This window comes from Belonocnema kinseyi, chromosome 3 (genome assembly GCF_010883055.1).
Source record: "Belonocnema kinseyi isolate 2016_QV_RU_SX_M_011 chromosome 3, B_treatae_v1, whole genome shotgun sequence".
NCBI lineage: Eukaryota > Metazoa > Arthropoda > Insecta > Hymenoptera > Cynipidae > Belonocnema > Belonocnema kinseyi.
Window position 1 is genome coordinate 70,071,017 of NC_046659.1, and position 21,065 is coordinate 70,092,081.

At 26.3% G+C, this 21,065-nt stretch overlaps 1 protein-coding gene across 1 annotated transcript in view; it reads left to right on the forward strand.

The window, feature by feature from the left end:
• Positions 1 to 447: 447 nt before the first annotated feature.
• LOC117170156 (zinc finger protein 431-like) overlaps positions 448 to 21,065 on the forward strand; it is a 22,610-nt gene continuing 1,992 nt past the window's right edge. The window contains exons 1-3 of the mRNA XM_033356718.1: positions 448 to 741; positions 4,065 to 5,232; positions 12,435 to 12,994. Coding sequence (XP_033212609.1) covers positions 685 to 741; positions 4,065 to 5,232; positions 12,435 to 12,994 — 1,785 coding nt within the window. The 5' untranslated portion in view covers positions 448 to 684. The remainder of the gene's footprint in view (positions 742 to 4,064; positions 5,233 to 12,434; positions 12,995 to 21,065) is intronic.

Here is a 21,065-nt window from a genome sequence, read left to right on the forward strand (position 1 = left end):
TTATTTACAAAAAAAGTTCTTAGGTTCAAAAAAACATTCAGTGAACGGAAAAAGTGAGGTCGGTAATATAGGTATTTAGCTGTGTCACATGCCCTTAATCTGTACAATAATAAGTGTAGTTTGAAGGTAATTCCCCTACAAATGTATTTCTTCCATACTCTCGTGTTCCGCAGATTGCGTCTTACAGGGGCACTGCCATCCTACAAACACGTTTTTTTTTCAGTCAACGTTTAGAAAAAAATGTCAAAACTCAAAATTCGCATTAAGAGCCCACAAATAATTAAGAAAAAATATTTTTCAGCTCAATTAAGGAATACTTTTAAATTTACTTTGAACCAATATCGAATTCTTTGGATTAATATTTTTAAATAAACCGCGCTCAAAGGAATGCCGAAAAATTCCGAAGGTAACCGACTTCGGCCGATTCGACGATTTGACAGCTTGACGTTCCAAAGATCGAAAGCAAAGCAAATATATACAGAAGGTATATTTATGTAGCCAAAGTAATATTCTAATTATGTTCGCCGAAAAATTGGATGCATTTTTAAACTCTCTGACTGTTTCTGGCGTAAGTTAAAAAGCTAATGTTTGCACATATTCGTTAAACTTTTTTCAAATATTTCTGGAAACGAATGTTGCAATGACAGTATACAAAAGTCGTTGATTGATTTTCTGCTATTTATAATGTCACAAAACATCAATCAGCCAGAGTTGATTCCACTCCACGCATTCGATAATGAGGTAAGATTTGTTTATGTGCATCACAATTGTCATTATTTTCAAACATGCATCTTATTCTTCAAGAATTTTCCAAATTTTCTTCAATATTAAATTGACCTACTTTACACCACACATAATATTATGATTATTTATATTCATTTTGCAACCTAAAAATGGTTGAAATTTTTAATTGAAAATCAAAAACTAACAAAAAATTATCCAAAAAAATACTTCATGCAATCTAAAAAATACCATTGTATATATAATATATATTGTAGATTCACTTTTTTCAGTTATTAATTTATAGAAATTTAATGATAAAAGAAATTCATGGTTCCAGCATAAATTTGGTATTTTTAAAATATTTTTAAAAGTATTAGAAATAAATCTATTCTGTAATTTTTTCCATTTTCTATCCGATTTCTATCAATGATGACCGGCATTTTTCGTCCATTATATATCACAGGGATCATATAGTCTACCCTAGTACCAAACGTTTCGCCCTTTTGTATAAATTCCCCCAATTCTCGAAAAACACCCTTTTCCCCCTTCAAATATGCAATATTTCGAAATACAGTTTGTTTTACATTTAGAAAATTATTCTGCGCTCGCTGCCGCGAGTTGTGAACGTCTTTTTTTTTGCTTACTTATGATTTAAATAAAATTTTAAAGCTAAAATAATTTTCATTTAATCTATACATATACAATATTTTTGGAATTAACTATACTGTCTGTAAGTTCTAGAATTTAATGAATTTTCAAAAACTACCAAAAAACAGCTTCTAACAGTTCGGCCAATTTATGCGCCGTTTTTAGTAAATCATAAATATTTATTCTTTATATGTACATGCTATATATGTAATATTTAATTAATGTAAAGATTTATCAAAATTTAAACACACTTCTTTTTGTTTACTTTTTCTGAAATGAAGAAACCTAAGCTTTTATTTAAAAAAAAAATGGTAATTTTTCATCCCAAATTTAATAATTAAACTAATTTTTTATTAAAAATTTGTATACTTAAGTATATATTAATATTAGACCTTTTCTAGGTGTTTCAAATTCAATCATTTATAAATTATCAATTGTTCATATAAACTTTTCAAATATATCATACTAGCTAGAATAATTCATTTCTGAAATTACTAAATTCGCTTCAAAAATTAGTAGAACTATTAAAATTTAAACATTTGTTCTTATGGATTTTTAAATGATTTGTTTTTTTTTACGTATTAGAAATGTAATGAATAAATTTAATTTATATCAAAGAAATTTTTAATAATTTCGACTTGCTTTCATTGATTCTTGCGATTTTAAGATATTCCAACTAATTTATAGAGAGCTTTAGGAAATACATTAAATTTTATTTCAAAGAATTTCTACTGATTTCAACAATTTCAAGGGATAGGAAGTAAGGTTGGCTGAAAAAACTCAAAATGATTTGATTCTTTACTGATAGCACTGTACAATGTCTTCGTGGCATTACGAGTAAATTAAAAAAAAAAAAACAACAAACTTCTCACTATTGGGCTTACATTTTTTTTTAATTTATTTTTTTTTGTATATGGAAAAAATGGCCTATTTTTTGGGTTAAAGTTTACGTAATTAAATAATCTTGTATATATTAAATATTAAATATAATATTTTACAAAATTATGAAAAATACCATTTTTCATTTCTACTTAAAGCTGCAAACATTTTTTTTTCCTTTTATTTTTTTATGCTCTTTTTAATTAACTTGGAAAATACTTACACATTTTTAAGAGTAAAACATTTTTTTTCTATTTTTTACAGATTTTACGTCAAAATGGCTCATGTTTCAGGATCTGTAAAAGTAGAAAAAAAATCGTTAAAATTAAAAAATATTTACGTGTTTACTTAGTTTATTTAAAAAAAGCATCAGAAAATATTTAAAAAAAAAAACGAAAAAATTTTTGCAACTATATGTAGAAATTAACAAAATTAAAATTTTCTTCGTTTTTTTTTAATATTATATTTCGACGAAAAAAAAAATTCCATGCATAAAAAATTTTTAATCTGACCATTTTGAATCGTTTTATCCAATGGTAAGAAATTTGATGATAATATTTTTTAAAAATTTTTGTTGTAATTTCGAAAAGAAACTTTTTATTTTGAGTTTTTTCAATTCACCCTGATATGATGGAATTAGAAAAAATTTCAAAGGATTTTAAAGCTTCCAAGCTGTTTGCAAATATTTATGTGTCATATTAGAGATTAAAAACCCAGACATTTTAATGAATTTGAATGAATTTCTGGCGAACTGTAGGGAATACATTACATTTTATCTCAAGGACCTTCTACTGATTACAAGGGGTATGAAGGAATTAAAAAAACTTCGAAGGATTTTAAATATTTTTAAGCTATTTTAAAATATTCCAAATAATTTCAAGAGATTTCATTTCAAATATTCTTAGAACTCTTAATACATAAAAATTTGCGGTCATGGTTTTTTAAATAGTTTGCGTTTTTCATATTAAAGAATACAAATCCAGGGATGTGAACGGTCGTCTTGCGCGCGTGCATTTTATTTAGACGGTTTTTTTAGAAATGTAATAAGTAATTTGAATTTAATTTATATCCAAGAAGTTTCAAATGATTTCTCCTTGTTTTAATGGACTTTTACGATCTGAAGAGATTTTAAGCAATTTCTATAGAACTTTAGGGAATATATTCAATTTTGTTTCAAGGAATTTTTACTGATTTCTACATACATACATAGACATATACATATACACACATGCATAGATTATGAATATTTCAATAATTTTAAAAGATTTCCATTCAAACATTTGTATAACTCTCAATATTTAAAAATGTACTATTATATGTTTTTAAATATTTTGAGTTTTTCATGTCAAAAAATAAAAATCCAGGATAAAAAAAACATTTATTTATACTAATACGTGTCACGATTTAATTACTAATTAAGCAATTTATAGAAGAGAAAGTATTCTTGATTATGAGGAGGATTTAAAACACATAAAAATTGTTTTCTCTGCATTTTTCGGGTCGCCGTGAACTCGGTCGTGAATGTATTTCCAACGAACAAATATATCCAATTTAAGAAATATTAAGAAAACATTCGAAATTATTTTAAAACTATAAAATTTAGTATAAAAAGATGTTTTCTTCTTGTCTACGTGTAAAATAAATGTTCAATCTTCCCCTTGTTTTTCTCCTTTTTCGTTAAAAAATCACCCTATTTCCCCTTTTTTGAGCTAGATTTACGCTGTGATTTCTGTATATCATCTAATATTCGTTAATTTTTTAATAAATGCATTTTACAAAAACTTCAGTTTTCTCTTTTTCCATCTTATTAATAGGAAGACTCGATGCTGGATGCCATTAACAGCATACATTCCGAAAACGATTTTGATTACCTGCAAAAATGTGTGAGCAGTCTCGAAAGCAAAGATTCGGGTATAAATCTTTCTCCCGAATCTGTGAGCGTTTCAAGTTCGGATTTACACTTAGAACATCTCGACGATTACAAAAATACCAACCATGATCCGCATAACGTAGACATGAGATTCATGAAAGGAAAAAATGTATTTCTAGACTCGAAAATTGTAGATGATGATCTTTCTAAAAGAAAAGAAGATTCGAATTCTGAAAACGGTTCTGAAGCTTCACTCAGTTTACACGAGGAATCGAATGGCATTCTCGAATATGTTGTAAATCCTGAAAATGTTATCAATTACCATCTTCTCGATACTTCACCGATCACAGATAACTTCGAGCACTTCGAGGATCCGAAATTCCTAGGAACTATTGATGAATCTTTGCATAAAAGTTCCACTTTAGAAGATTACAGTATTATTCCCGCGTCCAGCGAATCTTATTTTAGAAGCAAAAAATATCTGAGCAACGAATCCGACGCCAAAGAAACTGATGCCGAAATAAATACCAGCGAAATGAAAACATTGGAAATAAATAAAAAGAGTGTTAACAAGGATTTAGAATTAAAAGTTTGCTCGCAATGTCCCATGACTTTTAAGTACAAAAGACATTTTGACAGACACATGGAAGGACACGAGAAGAATAATTGTTTCCACTGTAATGCCAAATTTGCAAGGCGAAAGCACCTTGATGTTCATCTTTATAGGATTCATGGGGAGAGTACTAACAATCGATATCCCTATTCCTGTGATATTTGTTTACGGAACTTCCCAAAAAAAATTCTCCTAAATCGTCACAGAACTAAACACCATTTTGAAAACGGTAACGTCTGCTCTCAATGTGGAGAGATCACTAAAACTGAGGTGGAAATGCAACAACATAAACTCAAACACGAGAAGGAAAAACAATTTCAGTGCATGAGGTGCTCTCATCTTTTTAGCACTGAGCAGACTTTCCGAAGCCATATTCAAAATCATGATAATTATAAATGTTCCAAGTGTGATTCTTCTTTTGCTTCGAAAAAAGCTTTCAGTAAACACTTTAGACTCACTCATTCAACAAAAAATCAGGATGTTAAACCTATGAAGGATGGTAATTATTTTATTATTATTTTATCTGAAAGCAATTTTTAAATTGAAATGTAAAATTTGTATCAAAATAAATTTTATTAAATTTCATAGTATCTATTATCTAAAATAATAGAAATTATATGAAAGGACACTATTTTTGATAATTTGTTGTAAATGTCTTAACGTCAGAACTAATATATAATATTTTTGTGCACGAAAAAAATGAATTTTCAACTAAATAGTCGAAGTTTCAATCCAAGAAGACGAATTTTCAACAAAGCAGTTAAATTTTCAATCTGAGAAGACGAATTTTCTAAAAACAGTTGAATTTGCAAACTGAAAGTATGAGTTTTAATTTTAAAAAGTCCATTTTTAACCAAATAATTGAATTTTGAACTAAATACAATCAGTTCTAATCAAAAATGAAATAAATACATCTTTGGTTGGAAAAATGGATAAAAAATGGTCGATGATTGAAAAATTGTTTTAAAAAACTAACATTTTTTAACATAATATTGAAATTTTCAACCAAAAAAACGAATATTAAACAAAAAAATGAATGTTCAACCAAAAAATGAATTTTTAACAAAGTAGTTTAACTTTCAGCTAAGCAGTTAAATTTTCTACCAGAAAAGACAAATTTACAACAAAATACATGAATCTGAAATTTTTTACTAAAATGGATCAATTTTCAACCAATAATAACAGAATAGTTAAATTTGAAAATAAAAATACAATAGTACGTAACTGCCTATTATCTAAAATAATAGAAATGATCTGAAAGGGCAACATTTTTCATAATTGATTAATTATAATATCTTAACGTCAGAATTAATATATAATATTTTTGTGTAAAAAAATTGTTTTATATCACACTAATCTCGAAAAAATCTACTTTATTCAATACTCGTTTTAGATTCTAAATGTTTATTGACTACATCTTTGTGTATAGTTATGTAAACATTACATCTTTTTTTAACTTGTTTTTAATTCAAAATATGCTTTCTTCTTGAGTTTTTAACAGTTTAAAATGGAACTTTCCATACTCTTCATTTTTCAAAAGCTTGATTTTCAAAAGTTCAATTTTAACCTTTTGAAAATTAAACCTTCCATTTTTAATTTTCTTGTATTGTTCATTGTTTAAAATTCAATTTTTTCTGACAAAAAACACTTAACATAATCCAAAATTGTTAAAAGATTCTAAATCATGTTGAAATTATAATGATTTTTGTTTAAAAATGCCAATTTTAGTTTAAAAACGCCAATGTAACTTAAAATTGTTAATAAGTTATACATTTTCTTTAAAATCTAATAGTTTTTTAATAAAAACGTAAATTTCTAACGGAAATTACGAACATAATCCGAAATTTGTCAAGCTGGTAAATTTGATTATTCATTGGATTTAATTTGAACTATTTTTCTTTAAAAATACGAATTTCATGTTAAACACGTCAAAATTGCCTAAGATTGTTAAAAATTGTAACTATTCTTTAACAATATATTTTTTAAATATTAATAATTACCGACGAACAATCCTAACATAACGTAAGTATCAATTAATCAAAAATTGTAAATCTTCTTGGAAATTTTATGATTTTTCTTGCAAAAAAATGCATTCTTGTGAAAAAAAATAACATAACCTTAAATTGTTTCAAAATGGTAAATCTTCTTTGAATCTCTTGTATTCAAAAATTTAATCTTTTTCTGAAATCTAATGAGTTGTTGACAATTTTTAAACCTTATTTGAAATTTAATATAATTTCCGACGAAAATATCAACATGTAAAACGATATTGTTAAAAGATTGTGAATATTGTTCACATTATAATAATCTTTTTAATACTAATTTTTTAATTTTCTTTAAAATCTCATGGTGAATTTAAATCTCATTTGTTTTTGTTTAAAAATGACACTTTCAGGTGGAACCAGCCCCATGCATCGCCCCCCCCCCCCTTCTGTTTTCTTACGATCCGGAGGGGAATTGTCGGTTAAACTAATCCAACAGATGGCGCTACAAAAAGTAGGTCTGTCTTTTTCAATGAATTGCATTGAGAAAAAGCAAAAATAATTAAAAACTTGATGATGTTTGCAAATAAACAAAAAAAAATATATGAAAAAATAAGAGTCACTATTACTAATTATTAAAAGAAAGAAAAAGTCATGAAAATATGTAGTTTAATATGAATAAAATTTTATTTTGAGATACATTTTGAAAGCAGTTCGAACTTTATATTTTTGTGATTTACTTTGCTCATATTATTGATTTTACTATTTGTTAAAGTTAAAAAAATGTATTTCCTGTTAAAATTATTAATGTTGCTAATGAAAAAAATAATAATATTAGAGACCTCAATGACAAAAATATCTAAAACATATACATGATCAGAAGAATTAATAAAAAATATATTACGTATCGCAAATATAAATATAATAATAATTAAAATATGTAAGACTACATCTTCAGTTGCGCAGTAAAGAATCTTTGTACCTTTAAAATCTTAACAATTGTAAGTTTTGAAGAAAATATTTTTTTAAAGTAAAAGTAATTGTAATTAAAATATTTGAGGGAATAATTTGGTAAAACGTCAATGAAAAGACTAATAAATGAGAAAATGAATTTAACATTATTTAATATAATGTATATATTTAAATTAACTTTTTTTGTTCAGCTGGACGCTCCGAACTTTTTTCTTCTCTATTTGTTATTAATAATTTTTCTACTCAAAGTATGGAAAAACTGACATTTTGTACATAACAATTTGTTACGCTCTAACAACTGATCAGGAAACCTTTATGTTGTCTTAAATTAATGTTTAGTGACTCATAAAATACAAATAATTTATTTATCATTCCATTTATTTGTTGCAAACAAATTTGATAAACAAATTAAAAAATAGTCTTATTAGTGGTAAAATTTTTTTGTTGCTAAAAATGCTTCGCATTAATGTAGGAATGACATTTAATAACAAAAATAATTTAAAAGTTCATAATAACTATTGTTATAAACAATTCTTGTTGCAAAATATTAGAATTTGAGATTTAAAAAATGATTATTTCCTTCAAGCGTCAGAAAGACTTCAGTTATTCCTTAAAACAATAAATATTTAATGATATTTGATAAAATATAACAATTTAAATTGTTGTTAACACATTAGATGAACAAATTCAAAATTTTGCTCCTTTTCGCACTTTTTTCACACTGGAAATGTTTTAAGCTGTTCGATGAATAACTGCTAGTCACAAAAATATTTGAGAATTTAACAATAAACATTGTTATAAATAATTCTCGTGACAAAATATTCAAATGTAAGGTTTTATCAAAATTTTTAATTTCTTTAATCCTTACAATGGCTACGGATATTCCTAAAAAAATGTATCTTTGATCATATTTAGTGGAATATAACAACTTACACATTTATAAACAATTTACATAAAAAATTTCCCAATGTTGGCAGTTTCACTTGGAAAAAGTCGGGTTTTCAATCGTAAATGATTGGAAATAAACCATAACACTGCATGCTAAGATTCACTCAATACAAAATCTTTTGACATTAACCCACCGACTTGGCCAAACAAAGAAAATTTAAATTTGATAAAATCTTAAGTTTAAATATTTTGTCGCAAGAATTGTTAATAACAGTGGTTATTGTTAACTTTTCTAATCCTTTTGTGACTAGCAGTCATTCTTCCAATGGCTTAAAACATTTTCAGTACAAAAAAAATTTTCTATGCGAAAGGGCCAACATTAAAAATTTATTTATCTAATTTGTTTACAAAAATTTAAATTGTTATATTTTATCAAATATTATTAAATATTTATTATTTTAAGGAATACCTGAAGTCGTTCTGGCCATTGAAGGAAATTATAATTTGAAAAATCTCAAATTCTAATATTTTGCCACAAAAATTGTATATCACAGTGGTTATTATAAATTTTTAAATTATTTTTGTTATTAAATGTCATTCCTACATTAATGGGAAGGACGTTTAGCAAAAAAAAATGTACCGTTAATAAGACTTTGTTCATACTTTGACTGGCAAAATTATTAATAAAAAAATAGATGAGACAAAAGTTCGGAGAGTCAAGATCTATAGAATTTAATGATCTTTAATTTAAAACAGAAAAATTCAAAATCGCAAGGAAATTGAAGGCTCTGGACGTTTTTTAATGAAAAAAGTGCATTTCCTCCAACTGTGCGTCATGAGTACGGTACGTTTGTTTATAGATTTTAATAACTTATAGTCTGTTTATTTTAGAAATGAGATTTGCAATAATATAATTAACTATTTAATTCAAAATCTCCTTTAAATTTAAATTTTTCAATAAAATTATTAGGGGCTGAATGCAGCGAGAAAAAATCTTTCAAGGTTATAAGCAACAAATAAAGTATTGAACTGTATAAATGTATATATGATGTTTGGTTCAATTCAAGTAAATATATACATTATATTGAATAGTATTCAATCCATTTTCTCATTTATCATTCGAGTCATTGACTTTTTTCCAAATGATTCCCTCAAACATTTGAATTACAATTACCACTAATTTTTAAAAATATTTCCTGCAAAACTTGAAATTTTTAAGATTTTAAATGAACAAAGATTCTTTACTTTGCAACTTAAGTTTTAATCTTACATATTCTAATTATTATTATATTTATAGTAGTTATAAGTAATATATTTTTCATTAAATCTTCTGATCATGTATATGTTTTAAATATTTTTGTCATTAAGGTCTTAAATATTATTAATTTTTTCATTAGCTACATTAATAATTTCAACAATAAATAATTTTGTTTAACTTTAACAAATAATAAAATCAATAATATGAGCAAAATAAATCACAAAAATATAAAGTTCGAACTGCTTTCAAAATGTATCTCAAAATTAAATTTTATTCATATTAAACTACATATCTTTATGACTTTCTTTTTTTAAATAATTAGTTATAGAAAACTCTTATTTTTATTTATATTTATTTTTATTTATTTGCAAACACAATCAAGTTTTTAATTATTTTTGCTTTTTCTGAATGCAATTCAATGAAAAAGACAGACCGACCTACTTTTTTGGCGCCATTTGTTGGATTGGTTTGACCGACATTTCCCCTCCGGATCGTAAGAAAACTACTATTGCATACATATACACTGTCGAGGCAGGGGGCTGGGTGGTGAAACTCACCATCATAACCTAAATTTGTTGAGAATTGTAAATCTTCTTCGAAATCTAATGATTTTGGTTTAAAAGGTTTAAAACAAACAATTTATTGTGAAAAACGTTAATATAACCTAAAAGCGTTAAAAAATTAATAAAAATAAAGCCTGACTTTTTGCTAAAAATTCATCTTTCGTGGTTGAAAATACAACCATTTGGTTGAAAATGAATCTGCCTCGGCCAAAAATTCCCTTTTTTTGTGTATAAAAATTCATCTTTGTGCAGATTAAAAGTCGAAGGTTTTCGAAAACATTCGACTTTTCAACTCAAATGCTCAAGTCTTTCGATAAAAATGTATATCTTTTTGTTGGAAATTAATACTTAATAACGCAACTATTCAGTTGAAAAATAATATCTTTTGGCTTAGGATTCAACTATTTTGTTAAGAAAATTTATCTTCTTTTTTTTGAATTAATGTTATAATTTAAAATTGAACTATATTGTTAAAAATTAGTATTTTTGTTTGGTAAAAATCAACAATAGTTTGAAAATTCATTCATCATTAAAAATTAAATTCTTTTGATAGAATTTTCTCGGAAATTCGTTTTTTCTTTGACTGAAATTAAATTGTTGTTACTGTTAATTTAACAATTCCAGTTAAATTTTCCATTATTTTAGTTAAAAATTCCTTTCTTTGGTTGTACATTCATTTTTTAACTAAAAATTTAATTGAATTTTGCGTTGAAAAATTATAGTTTTTAGTTTAAAATGGATCTTTTTTGGTAGAAATTAATCTCTTTTGTTAAAAATTAATCTTTTTGTTTCAAAATACAGTTAGTCTAGTTTATGAATCTTTATTTTAGTTGCAAATGAATGTTTTTAGTTTAAAATTAAATATTCCAATTGAAGATTCATAATTTTATTTAAAAATTTATCACTTTCTTTAAAAATGTTTTCTTTTTGTTTAAGATTAGTTTTTTTTGTATGGAAAATGAGTTTTTTTACTGACAATGTAACTATTCTAATTAAATATTCCATCATCTTAGTTGAAAATTCATATTTTTTGTTAAAAGTGAATTTTTATGACTAATAATTTAAATAGTCCATTTTTAATTGAAAATTCACCTTTTTTAGGTCAAAATTCAACAATTTATTTGGAAATTCACCTTTTTTATTTGGAAAATTTAAGTATTTCGATCAAAATGGATGTATTTTGTTGAAAAATCTTATTTTCTGGTAGAAAATTAACCCCTGATTTGAAAATTAATCTGCTTGTTTAAAAATTCATCTTTTTGGTTTCTAATTCAACTATTTAAGTAAAATATTCTTCATTTTACTTGAAAAATCTTTTTTTTATATATATAAAAATGCTTGTTGGAAGTCGAAGATTCATCATTTCAGTTTAAAATTAAGCATACTGGTTAAAAATACTTTTTAAACTGAAAATTTCACTATTCCATTTTTGTTTGAAAACTGATCTTTTTTAGTTCAAAATTCAACAATTTGATTGAAAATTGCTCTCTTTTGTAGTTGAAATTTTACCAATTTAGTTGAGAATTCATGCATTTTATTGAAAAATTATCTTTTTCGACAGAAAATCCATCTTTTTGTTTGAAAATTCAACTATTTAGTTAAAAAAGTATGTGTCTTGACGAAAATTCGATATTTTTACTTGAAAATTAAGAATTTGAAGCTGTTTAAATTGATTTTAATACAGTATACACATTAATTTTCTCTAAATGTGCACAGCATTTTAAGTATAAGAAGATTAAATAAAAATTGGTTTCAATTATTATTTTAATTTATGAACTTTAACGATAAATTCAAAAAATGATTAATAATGTTTTTAGTATTATTCATTTAATTAATGTAAACATATTACATGTAAATATGTAACTATGTAAACATATTCCGAGTTTAATGTTAAAAAAATGCGAAATATTTTAATGGTTTCGTACTACGAAAAATTATACCTGGAAAAAAACCTGGAATTTTCCGGGGAATTTTTCCCAGGATTTGAATAGACGCCCTATATAGAGAATTCAAAAAATGATTTATTCAACTGTTTCAGGTCTCTACTTTTGTACAGATTGTTGTCAAAGTTTCATGAACAAGGGCGGCTATTGTCGTCATTTGGTAACAGCGATGCATCTTAGCAAAGTCAATCAACAACCACCTGCAAGTGCTTCATGTCCCGTTTGTAAAAAAATATTAACAACACGACAAGCTTGTGTGCAGCATATTAGACGGGTTCACAGAGGTGATAAAAAATTTGTATGTGATGCACAAGGTTGCTCTTTTCAGTGTGCGTATAAAAACGACTTGGCGAAGCACAAACAACTCCACGTTGAAGAGCGCAACGTCGTTTGTGAATATTGTGGAAAAGCTTTCACCAGCATCAGTATTCTCAAGGATCATATTCTTTACGTGCATAATAAAGAGAGGCAATTCGTCTGCGAAGAATGCGGTAAATCCTTTAAAAGAAATAGTCTGTTAAATCGTCACAAACTTTCCCATCAGCAGTTGCGACCTTATGCTTGTGGGCAATGCTCTGCGGCTTTCAAAAGATCTCATCACCGTACAAGGCACATGGAAAGTTGCCACAGGCTCACTTCGGAAAAGAAGAGAAAGGTATAATCAAAACATTTTTTTAATTAAAATATATTAATAATAGTATAAAATTTTTGTATTTCGTACTATTTACTATATAAGATGATAGAGAAGAAAAGCAAGGACAATATCTTTTATAATTTATGAAAACTTATATTTAAAATTATGAATCTTGAATGAAGCCAATGTATTTTTATCAATAGAGTTCAATTTTAAACCAAGTAGTCGAAGTTAAAACAAAAGAGTTGAATCCTAAACGAAAACAGTTACATTTTTAACCAAGAAAGACCAATTTTGAACCAAGAAGATTAATTTTCTACTTAAGATAACGAATTGTCAATAAAATGCATACATTTCAAACCAAATAGTTGAATTTTCAACGAAGATCAGTTTTCTAAAAAAAAATCATTTTTAAGAAAAGTAAATAAGTTCTTTAAAAAAACTGTTGAATTTTCAATCAAGAAGTATAATTTTCTATCTAAAAAGATGAATTTTCAACGAATTACATACATTTTTTAACAAATAGATTAAATAAAACATAGTGTAAACAAATTAAATAAATGTTTAGGCAAATAGTTGAATTTTTTAACTAAAAAAGATCAATTTTATAAAAAAAATTGGAATAATTAAATTTTCATTTAAAAAATTAACTTTAAAAAAATCGACAAAGCAGATGAATTTTCTACTAAATTGTTTGAGTATAAACCAAAAAGTTGAATCATCTAAGGAAAAATGTATTTTCAAACTTGTAAATATGAATTTTCAAAAAAAGTTCATTTTCAACCAGTTGCATTTTTGAACAAAAAAGATGAATTTGGAACCAAGGAAATTAGTTTTTTACTTAGGATAACAAATAGTCAGTAAAATACATAAATTTCAAACCAAATAGTTGAATTTTCAACGAAGAAGATAATATTTCTACGAAAAAAAGACGATTTTGAAAAAGTAGACAAATTCATAAACAAACCGTTTATTTTTCTACCCAAAAGACGAATTTTCAACGAATTACATCAATTTTCAACCAAACAGTTGAATTTTCAAACTAAACAAAAATTTTAACCATATAGTTGAATTTTCTGTCAAAACGATTAATTTTCTACAAAAATAAAACAAATTTTTACAAATTAAATACATTTCCAACCAAATAGGTGAATTTTCAAACTAAAAAGGATCCATTTTTATCAAAAATGGAATAGTTGAATTTTTAATAAAAAAATTAAATAAAAAATAAAAATTTTACAATGCAGATGTATTTTCTACTAAATTGATTGAATTGAAGCCAAAAAGGCGAAATATCTGAAGAAAAAGTATTTTCACATTTGTAAACATACATTTCTGAAAAAAAAGTTAATTTTCAACCAAATAGGTGCATTTTTAACCAAGAAAGATTAATTTTGAACCAAGAAGATTAATTTTCTACTTAAGATAATGAATTATCAATAAAATACATACATTTCAAACCAAATAGTTGAATTTTCAACAAAGATCAATTTTCTACGAAAAAAAAAAATAATTTTTAAGGAAAGTAAATAAGTTCTTTAAAAAAACTGTTGAATTTTCGACCAAGAAGTGTAATTTTCTATATAAAAAGATGAATTATCAACGAATTACATACCTTTTTGAACAAATAGATTAAATAAAACATAGTGTAAACAAATTAAGTAAATGTTTAGCCAAACAGTTGAATTTTTTAACTAAAAAAGATCAATTTTATCAAAAAAATGGAATAATTAAATTTTCATTTAAAAAGTTAATTTAAAAAAAAAATCGACAAAGCAGATGAATTTTCTACTAAATTGTTTGAATATAAGCCAAAAAGTTTAATCGTCTAAGGAAAACGTATTTTCAAACTTGTAAATATGAATTTTCAAAAAAAGTTCATTTTCAACCAGTTGCATTTTGGAACAAGAAAGATGAATTTGGAACCAAGGAAATTAGTTTTTTACTTAGGATAACAAATTGTCAACAAAAATAAATACATGTATAAAAAACCGCTAAATTTTCAATCAAGAAGTGTAATTTTTTACCTAAAAAGAGGAATTTTCAACGAATTACATCAATTTTCAACCAAACCGTTGAATTTTCCATCTGAACAAAAATTTAAACCAAATAGTTGTATTGTATTGTATTGTATATTTAAACTCTCCCATTTACGGGTTTGAGGGCCTCCGCTCCCTGTACATAATATTTACATTCCATCCTTAATCTAAGTTATCCGCTACTTATCTATTAATGTTTCGCCTTAATTAATTGAACCAAATAGTTAAATTTTCTATCAAAAATATTAATTTTCTGCAAAAATAAAATGAAGGTTTAACAAATTAAATAAATTTCCAACCCAATAGTTGAATTTTTATACTAAAAAAGATCCATTTTTATCAAAAAACGAAATAGTTGAATTCGCATTTAAAAATTAAATTTTTAAAAATCTATAATGCAGATGCATTTTCTACTAAAGTTTTCTGTTAAATAATTTTCAACGGAGGTCAATTTTCTACCAAAAAGACGATTTTTCAACAAAGTAGATAAATTTATAATCAAAACGTTGAATTTTCAATAAAAAAAAGTGTGAGTTTCTACCCAAAAAGACGAGTTACATTAATTTTCCACTAAATAGTAGAATTTTTAAACTAAAAAAAATGTTAACCAAATAATTGGATTGTTAACCATAAAGATTAATTTTCCGCCATAATAAAACGAAGTTTTAACAAATTAAATAAGTTTTCAACCAAATAGTTGAATTTTTAAACTAAGAAAAGATCCAGTTTTATCCAAAAATGGAATAGTCAAATTTTCATTTAAAAAAATAATAATTTGCAATAAAACATAATTTTCTATAATACAGACGAACTTTCTACTGAATTGTTTAAATTTATGCCAAAAAGGCGAATTTCTGAAAGAAAAATAGTATTTAAAAACCTGTAAACATTAATTTTCAATAAAAAAGTTCATTTTCAACCAAACAGTTGCATTCTTGAACAAATATTTTATTCTTTTTCAAAAAATAATTTTAAGCCAAAACGAACCAATTTTCAAGAACATTGTTCAATTTTCAAACTAAGTAAAGAATGTAAAAGAAAAAAGGAGTTCAACTTTCAATCCATTAGTTGAATTTTCAACGAGAAATTTAATAGTTGCCATTTGAACCAAAAAGGATTTTTATTTAAATTTAAAAACAGTTAAATCCAACCAAAAAATATGATTTTTCAACCAACTAATTGAATGCACGACCAAATAGTTTATTTTCTATCTAATAAGAATGCATTTTCACCCAAAAATGCAATAGTAAAATTTGCAGTTAGAGAGAATATTTTTCTAATAAGCAATACGAGTTTCTAACAAAATAGCTAAATTTCCAACCAGAGTTGAATCTCAATCAGACAACATTAATTTTTAGCAAAGTAGTTCAAATTATCAACCAAGTTGTTGAATTTTTATCCAAGAAATAATTTTTCAGTTGAAAATTTACTCTTCAATTTTGATTCATTTTTCATTTTCTTCAGTTTTCAACAGTTGAAAATTCAATTTTAAAATTTCTTCAATTTTCAGCAGTTAATAATTTACTTTTCAAGCAGCTTCAATGTTTAGTAGTTGATTTTGTTTTTGCTAGTAATTTAATTATCAAAAGTTTTCAATGTTCAAAAATTGGAAATTTAATTTTCTACGATTTTCAGCAATTGAATATTTAATTTTCTTTTCAATTTTAAATAATTCTCTCTTTAATTTTAAAGTTTCGTCCATTTCTAACAGCTCCAAATTTATTTTTTAATTTTCCTCAATTCTCAATTTTATAAAATTGAATTTTTAAGTACTGAAAGTGGAAGAAAATTGAAATTTCAGCAGTTAAAAATACAATTTTTGAAAATTCAATTTTCTTTAATTTTCAATAATGGAATTTTTCCCAATTTAATTATTAGGTTTCATCCATTTTTATTAGTTAGGAATTTAATTTTCAATTATTTTTAATTTTCAACAATTTAAAATTCAACTTTCTACGATTTTCAACAGTTAAATATACAATTTTCTTCACTCAATAACTGAATACTCATCTTGATGACCTCACGTGATGACTTTCTGAGGCTCTTGACTTGGGGTGATCGTTTTTAAAAATTAAACAATCTTCAAAGAAAAAAACGTTTAAAATTGTACAATTTAAACTTAAGAGCCATGAAAAAAATGTCCAATTTAATTATTTTAATTTTAAAGTAGACCATTTTTAATGCTTTAAATAAAAATTGTACATCTTGAAGCGCTTTTTTCTGCAAATTCTCTAATTCTCGAAATTTCAATCTTAGTATTTTCGATTTTGAATATACTAAATTTATCATTATTCAAGTATTAAAAGGCTTTTGTTTCTAAATAGCACAATTTTAAACGAAATGGATTTCAACCATAAGATATTGAATTGCTTAATTAAAAAAAAATTCTGACTTTATTAATTCAATTTTACACACAATTTAAAATTGTTCAACTTATAAAGTATCATACTGGAATTATTACCTTTTTAGAATCTTCGATTACAAATTATTTAGCTATCAAGGATTTCAATTAGCATTTGTACGAAACAAATATTCGGAAACTTTAAATACACATTTTTTCCGTTTCAAGTAGTACTAATTGAAATTGTGCAATTTAACCATTTTTAATCTATTTAAATTATTTATGATTTTCAATTCAGATAATCTTAATTTTAATATCTGGAAAATTTATGAAAAAATTGCAGACTTCAAACTTACAAAAACTCTACTGTTAACATTTTGAATAATTAAATTCATTCAATATTGTAAATTTTCAAATTTATAGCATTCTGAATAAAATTTTTTTTTTTTTTAATGTATGTAGAGACTCAAAAATTAACATTAATATTTCAAGATTAAACTATTTCAAATTCAATCTATAGAATGGCAATTAAAGTGTAAAATTTCCCATTGGATTCGTGACTGGTCATTCAGATACATTTTCTTCACTTAACTAACAATTAACAAATTTCCAGTTATAAAATAAATTCACTCTCATTTCCCCGTTTTTCCCCAGTCTCATAAAACTTATGGTTACTTCCCTTCTTTCTATCGATGTCCACTAGGGTGGTCCAAAAAACCGACTTTCGAATAGAGGGCATGCCACCCCCCCCCCTCCCATTTTGTGAGGCCGTCGGAAAAAAAATTCCCTCCAAGTTTGAGCCAAATCGGTTAATATTAAGACCTGCCGCAAAGGCCCTGAAAATCCCATAAGATCAACATGGTGAAATTTTGAGTTTCGGAAAAATGGGATTCGGGTTTCTGGATTTAAACTTAGCTTGCGGGAGATATTAAGAATTTGTTGGGAAGTCTCCAATCAATGGTTTCCATTAAATTACTTTAAATTTGTATGCCCCCCTCCCCGTGTGGAGCCCCAAAATGCCCCAAAAAACTGAAATTGACATGTTGGTCCAAAATTGACACATAAATGCTCTGTTTTTCCCTTCTTTGCCATAAATTATTTTTCTTTGTCAAGTGGAATGGTTTTAAATATTTTTCAACTAATTAACAATTGTTTAAACAATTTATTTTTCTTTGAATAATTTTTTTGCACTCACTCAGTGAAAGGTAGTTTTTTTATGTTTGAACTTTTTCTTAAAAAGAGGTATAAAACTCTAGCTTTTTAAATTTAGTTAGCTTTGCTGCTTATTATTAAATATCTATGTCATTTAAATACCAGTACCTTATTTTGTGATAAATTCTTATTTGTTTAAATAAATTTTGTCTGTTTAAACAATTTTTTTCAAAAATAAATGTTTGAAATTTCTGTTTTTCTGCAATTATTGTGGTAATTTGTCATTGTAAAGAGCAAAATTTTTTGTCTAAACCGTTTTCGCATTGTTTAATAAATTCATTAAATATAAATCTAACATTTTATCGGAAATTGTGATTAAAAAATCTGATTTTTTCTCTGAATTCAATTAAGTGTATCGCTTATTGCTAAATATTTAAAAGTCAAATAAATGCTTTAAATAACTAATATTTGTTCATAAAATGTTTTACATTGGTCATGAACAATTTATTTTTTAGTAAGACTTCATTCTATAAAAATTACATTCAATGTTGTCGTTCTGAAATTATTTTTATAATTTTTTCCTTTAAATCACCAACGTAGACACACTAGTTTGTCCTCTGAAAGCTCAAAGTAAGTTTTTGTTCTGTTTATGTTGATCCCGCAGATAAGCTGTTAGTATTCTGAAAGGAATTCAAAATCTTTGTATTTTTTTAACGTGACTAGATATTGAAACAAACAAAATTTATTTAAACAAATAAGAATTTATTACAAAATAAGGTACTAGTATCTAAATGTCGTAGATATTTAATTATAAGCAGAAAAGCTAACTAATTTTTTTAGACTATAGTTTATACCTCTTTTTAACAAAAAGTTACAATTAAATAATAATTAATTGTTTAAACGAATACTAAATGCTTGAAACAAAGATTATTATTCCTAAAAATGTCTAATTGTCTAGTCAAACCATTATCTAGTCAAATCATTACTGAATTTTAATACGATCATTGCAGCACCTTTGGAATGCTTCATGCAAAAATCAGTAATGATATGATTTTATTCTGATACAAAAAACGTGTTTGATAGACGTGAAATGTTAGCGGGAGAAGAATGGAGATACAAAAATGGTTATTTTATTATCTTCCCCTTGAAGTATTAATCTGAATTATTTCATGGAATGTTAATAATTTTCTGTTCTTGTTAGATTATCTTCGAAATTATTATTTTACAAATGACTTTCTATATAAACAACAATAGATGTGAAGCCAGAAGTATTTTCAAGGCGTGTCGAACAAAAGGTTTAAATTCGCTTCAGAGCTTGATTATAAGCTTAATATTAATCCGATCATTACTGAATTTTAATGCGATCATTGCAGCACCTTTGGAATGCTTCATGCAAAAATCAGTAATTACATGATTTTTTTCTGATACAAAAAACGCGTTTAATAGACGTGAAATGTTAGCGGGAGAAGAAAGGTTCTCTTACAACAAATAGAAACGACTGTGCTTGACTGTACTAACAAGCCCGTTACTCTCTCGCTTGCCCTCGCGTATTTGCTTTCGCGGAAGAGGGACGCCGATAGTCGCCTGTGGCCACATGACCGTGGTCGCTTCATGCCCTGGGAAATGCAGTTCGAAGGGTCCCAGGCATATGGAAGGAGTTGAGATTATTTACGATGGGTGCATTATGTTTTCTACCGTTTGAAGAAAAAAGTGGGCCTGCAGTAAATACATCGTTATTACTTCACCCCCCATGCTCAACTCGGATTTTCCGAGAGTTTTGACACAGGTTCAAAAAAGGCTGTTTTTAATATCAAAAAATTAATTTAAAATTTCGAAAATTTCCAGATGCGTTGTTAAGGCATAAGGAAAGGTAAATGACGAAGTCCCTACTTCGCGAAATGAAAGTAGTATTATATAAATAATATAGCTACAACGAAATTATCGATATTGCACGGTAGCTTACCTTCAGCCAAGCTCGAAACAATAAACTGCACTCGTTTTCACTGAGGAAATCGCTCATAAATGCAAGAATAATTAACTTCTAAAAATGTTCAATCTTTTCAATTTTTCGGGCAAACTATTCACTTCATGGCAATATTTTATACAACCTTTTTTATTCAGAAGAAAATTTAGAGTGTTTTATTATATAACTATTTTTGCTCAAAAACAGCCGTTTCCAAGGAAAATCTAAAAACATGAAATCATCCGTCATATTGGAAGATGGCGGTTCGAGCGCCCCCCCCCCAAATTTACTGAATTTTGGGAGGTGTTTCAAGACCCCCTAAGGAAGTTTCCTGACAACTAAGTTCATTGTTATAAATTATTTCCTTTTAAAATCCTTCGTTGACTGGCCTACACAGCAACATCGCCAAAACAATTCTCGCTAGTAAACCCCCACTCGCTACGTCGTGAATGGTGCGCCGCAGCTGAAGCGAAGCCCATAAAAGTACGGTTCGCGAGACCCAGAAGTCGGATCTCCCCGGGCTTCAGCCCAAGGTACATATCTCCTTGGCCTCTTCGCTCAAAACCTGGCCCGAGCGAAGAAGCCCCAAACCAAAGG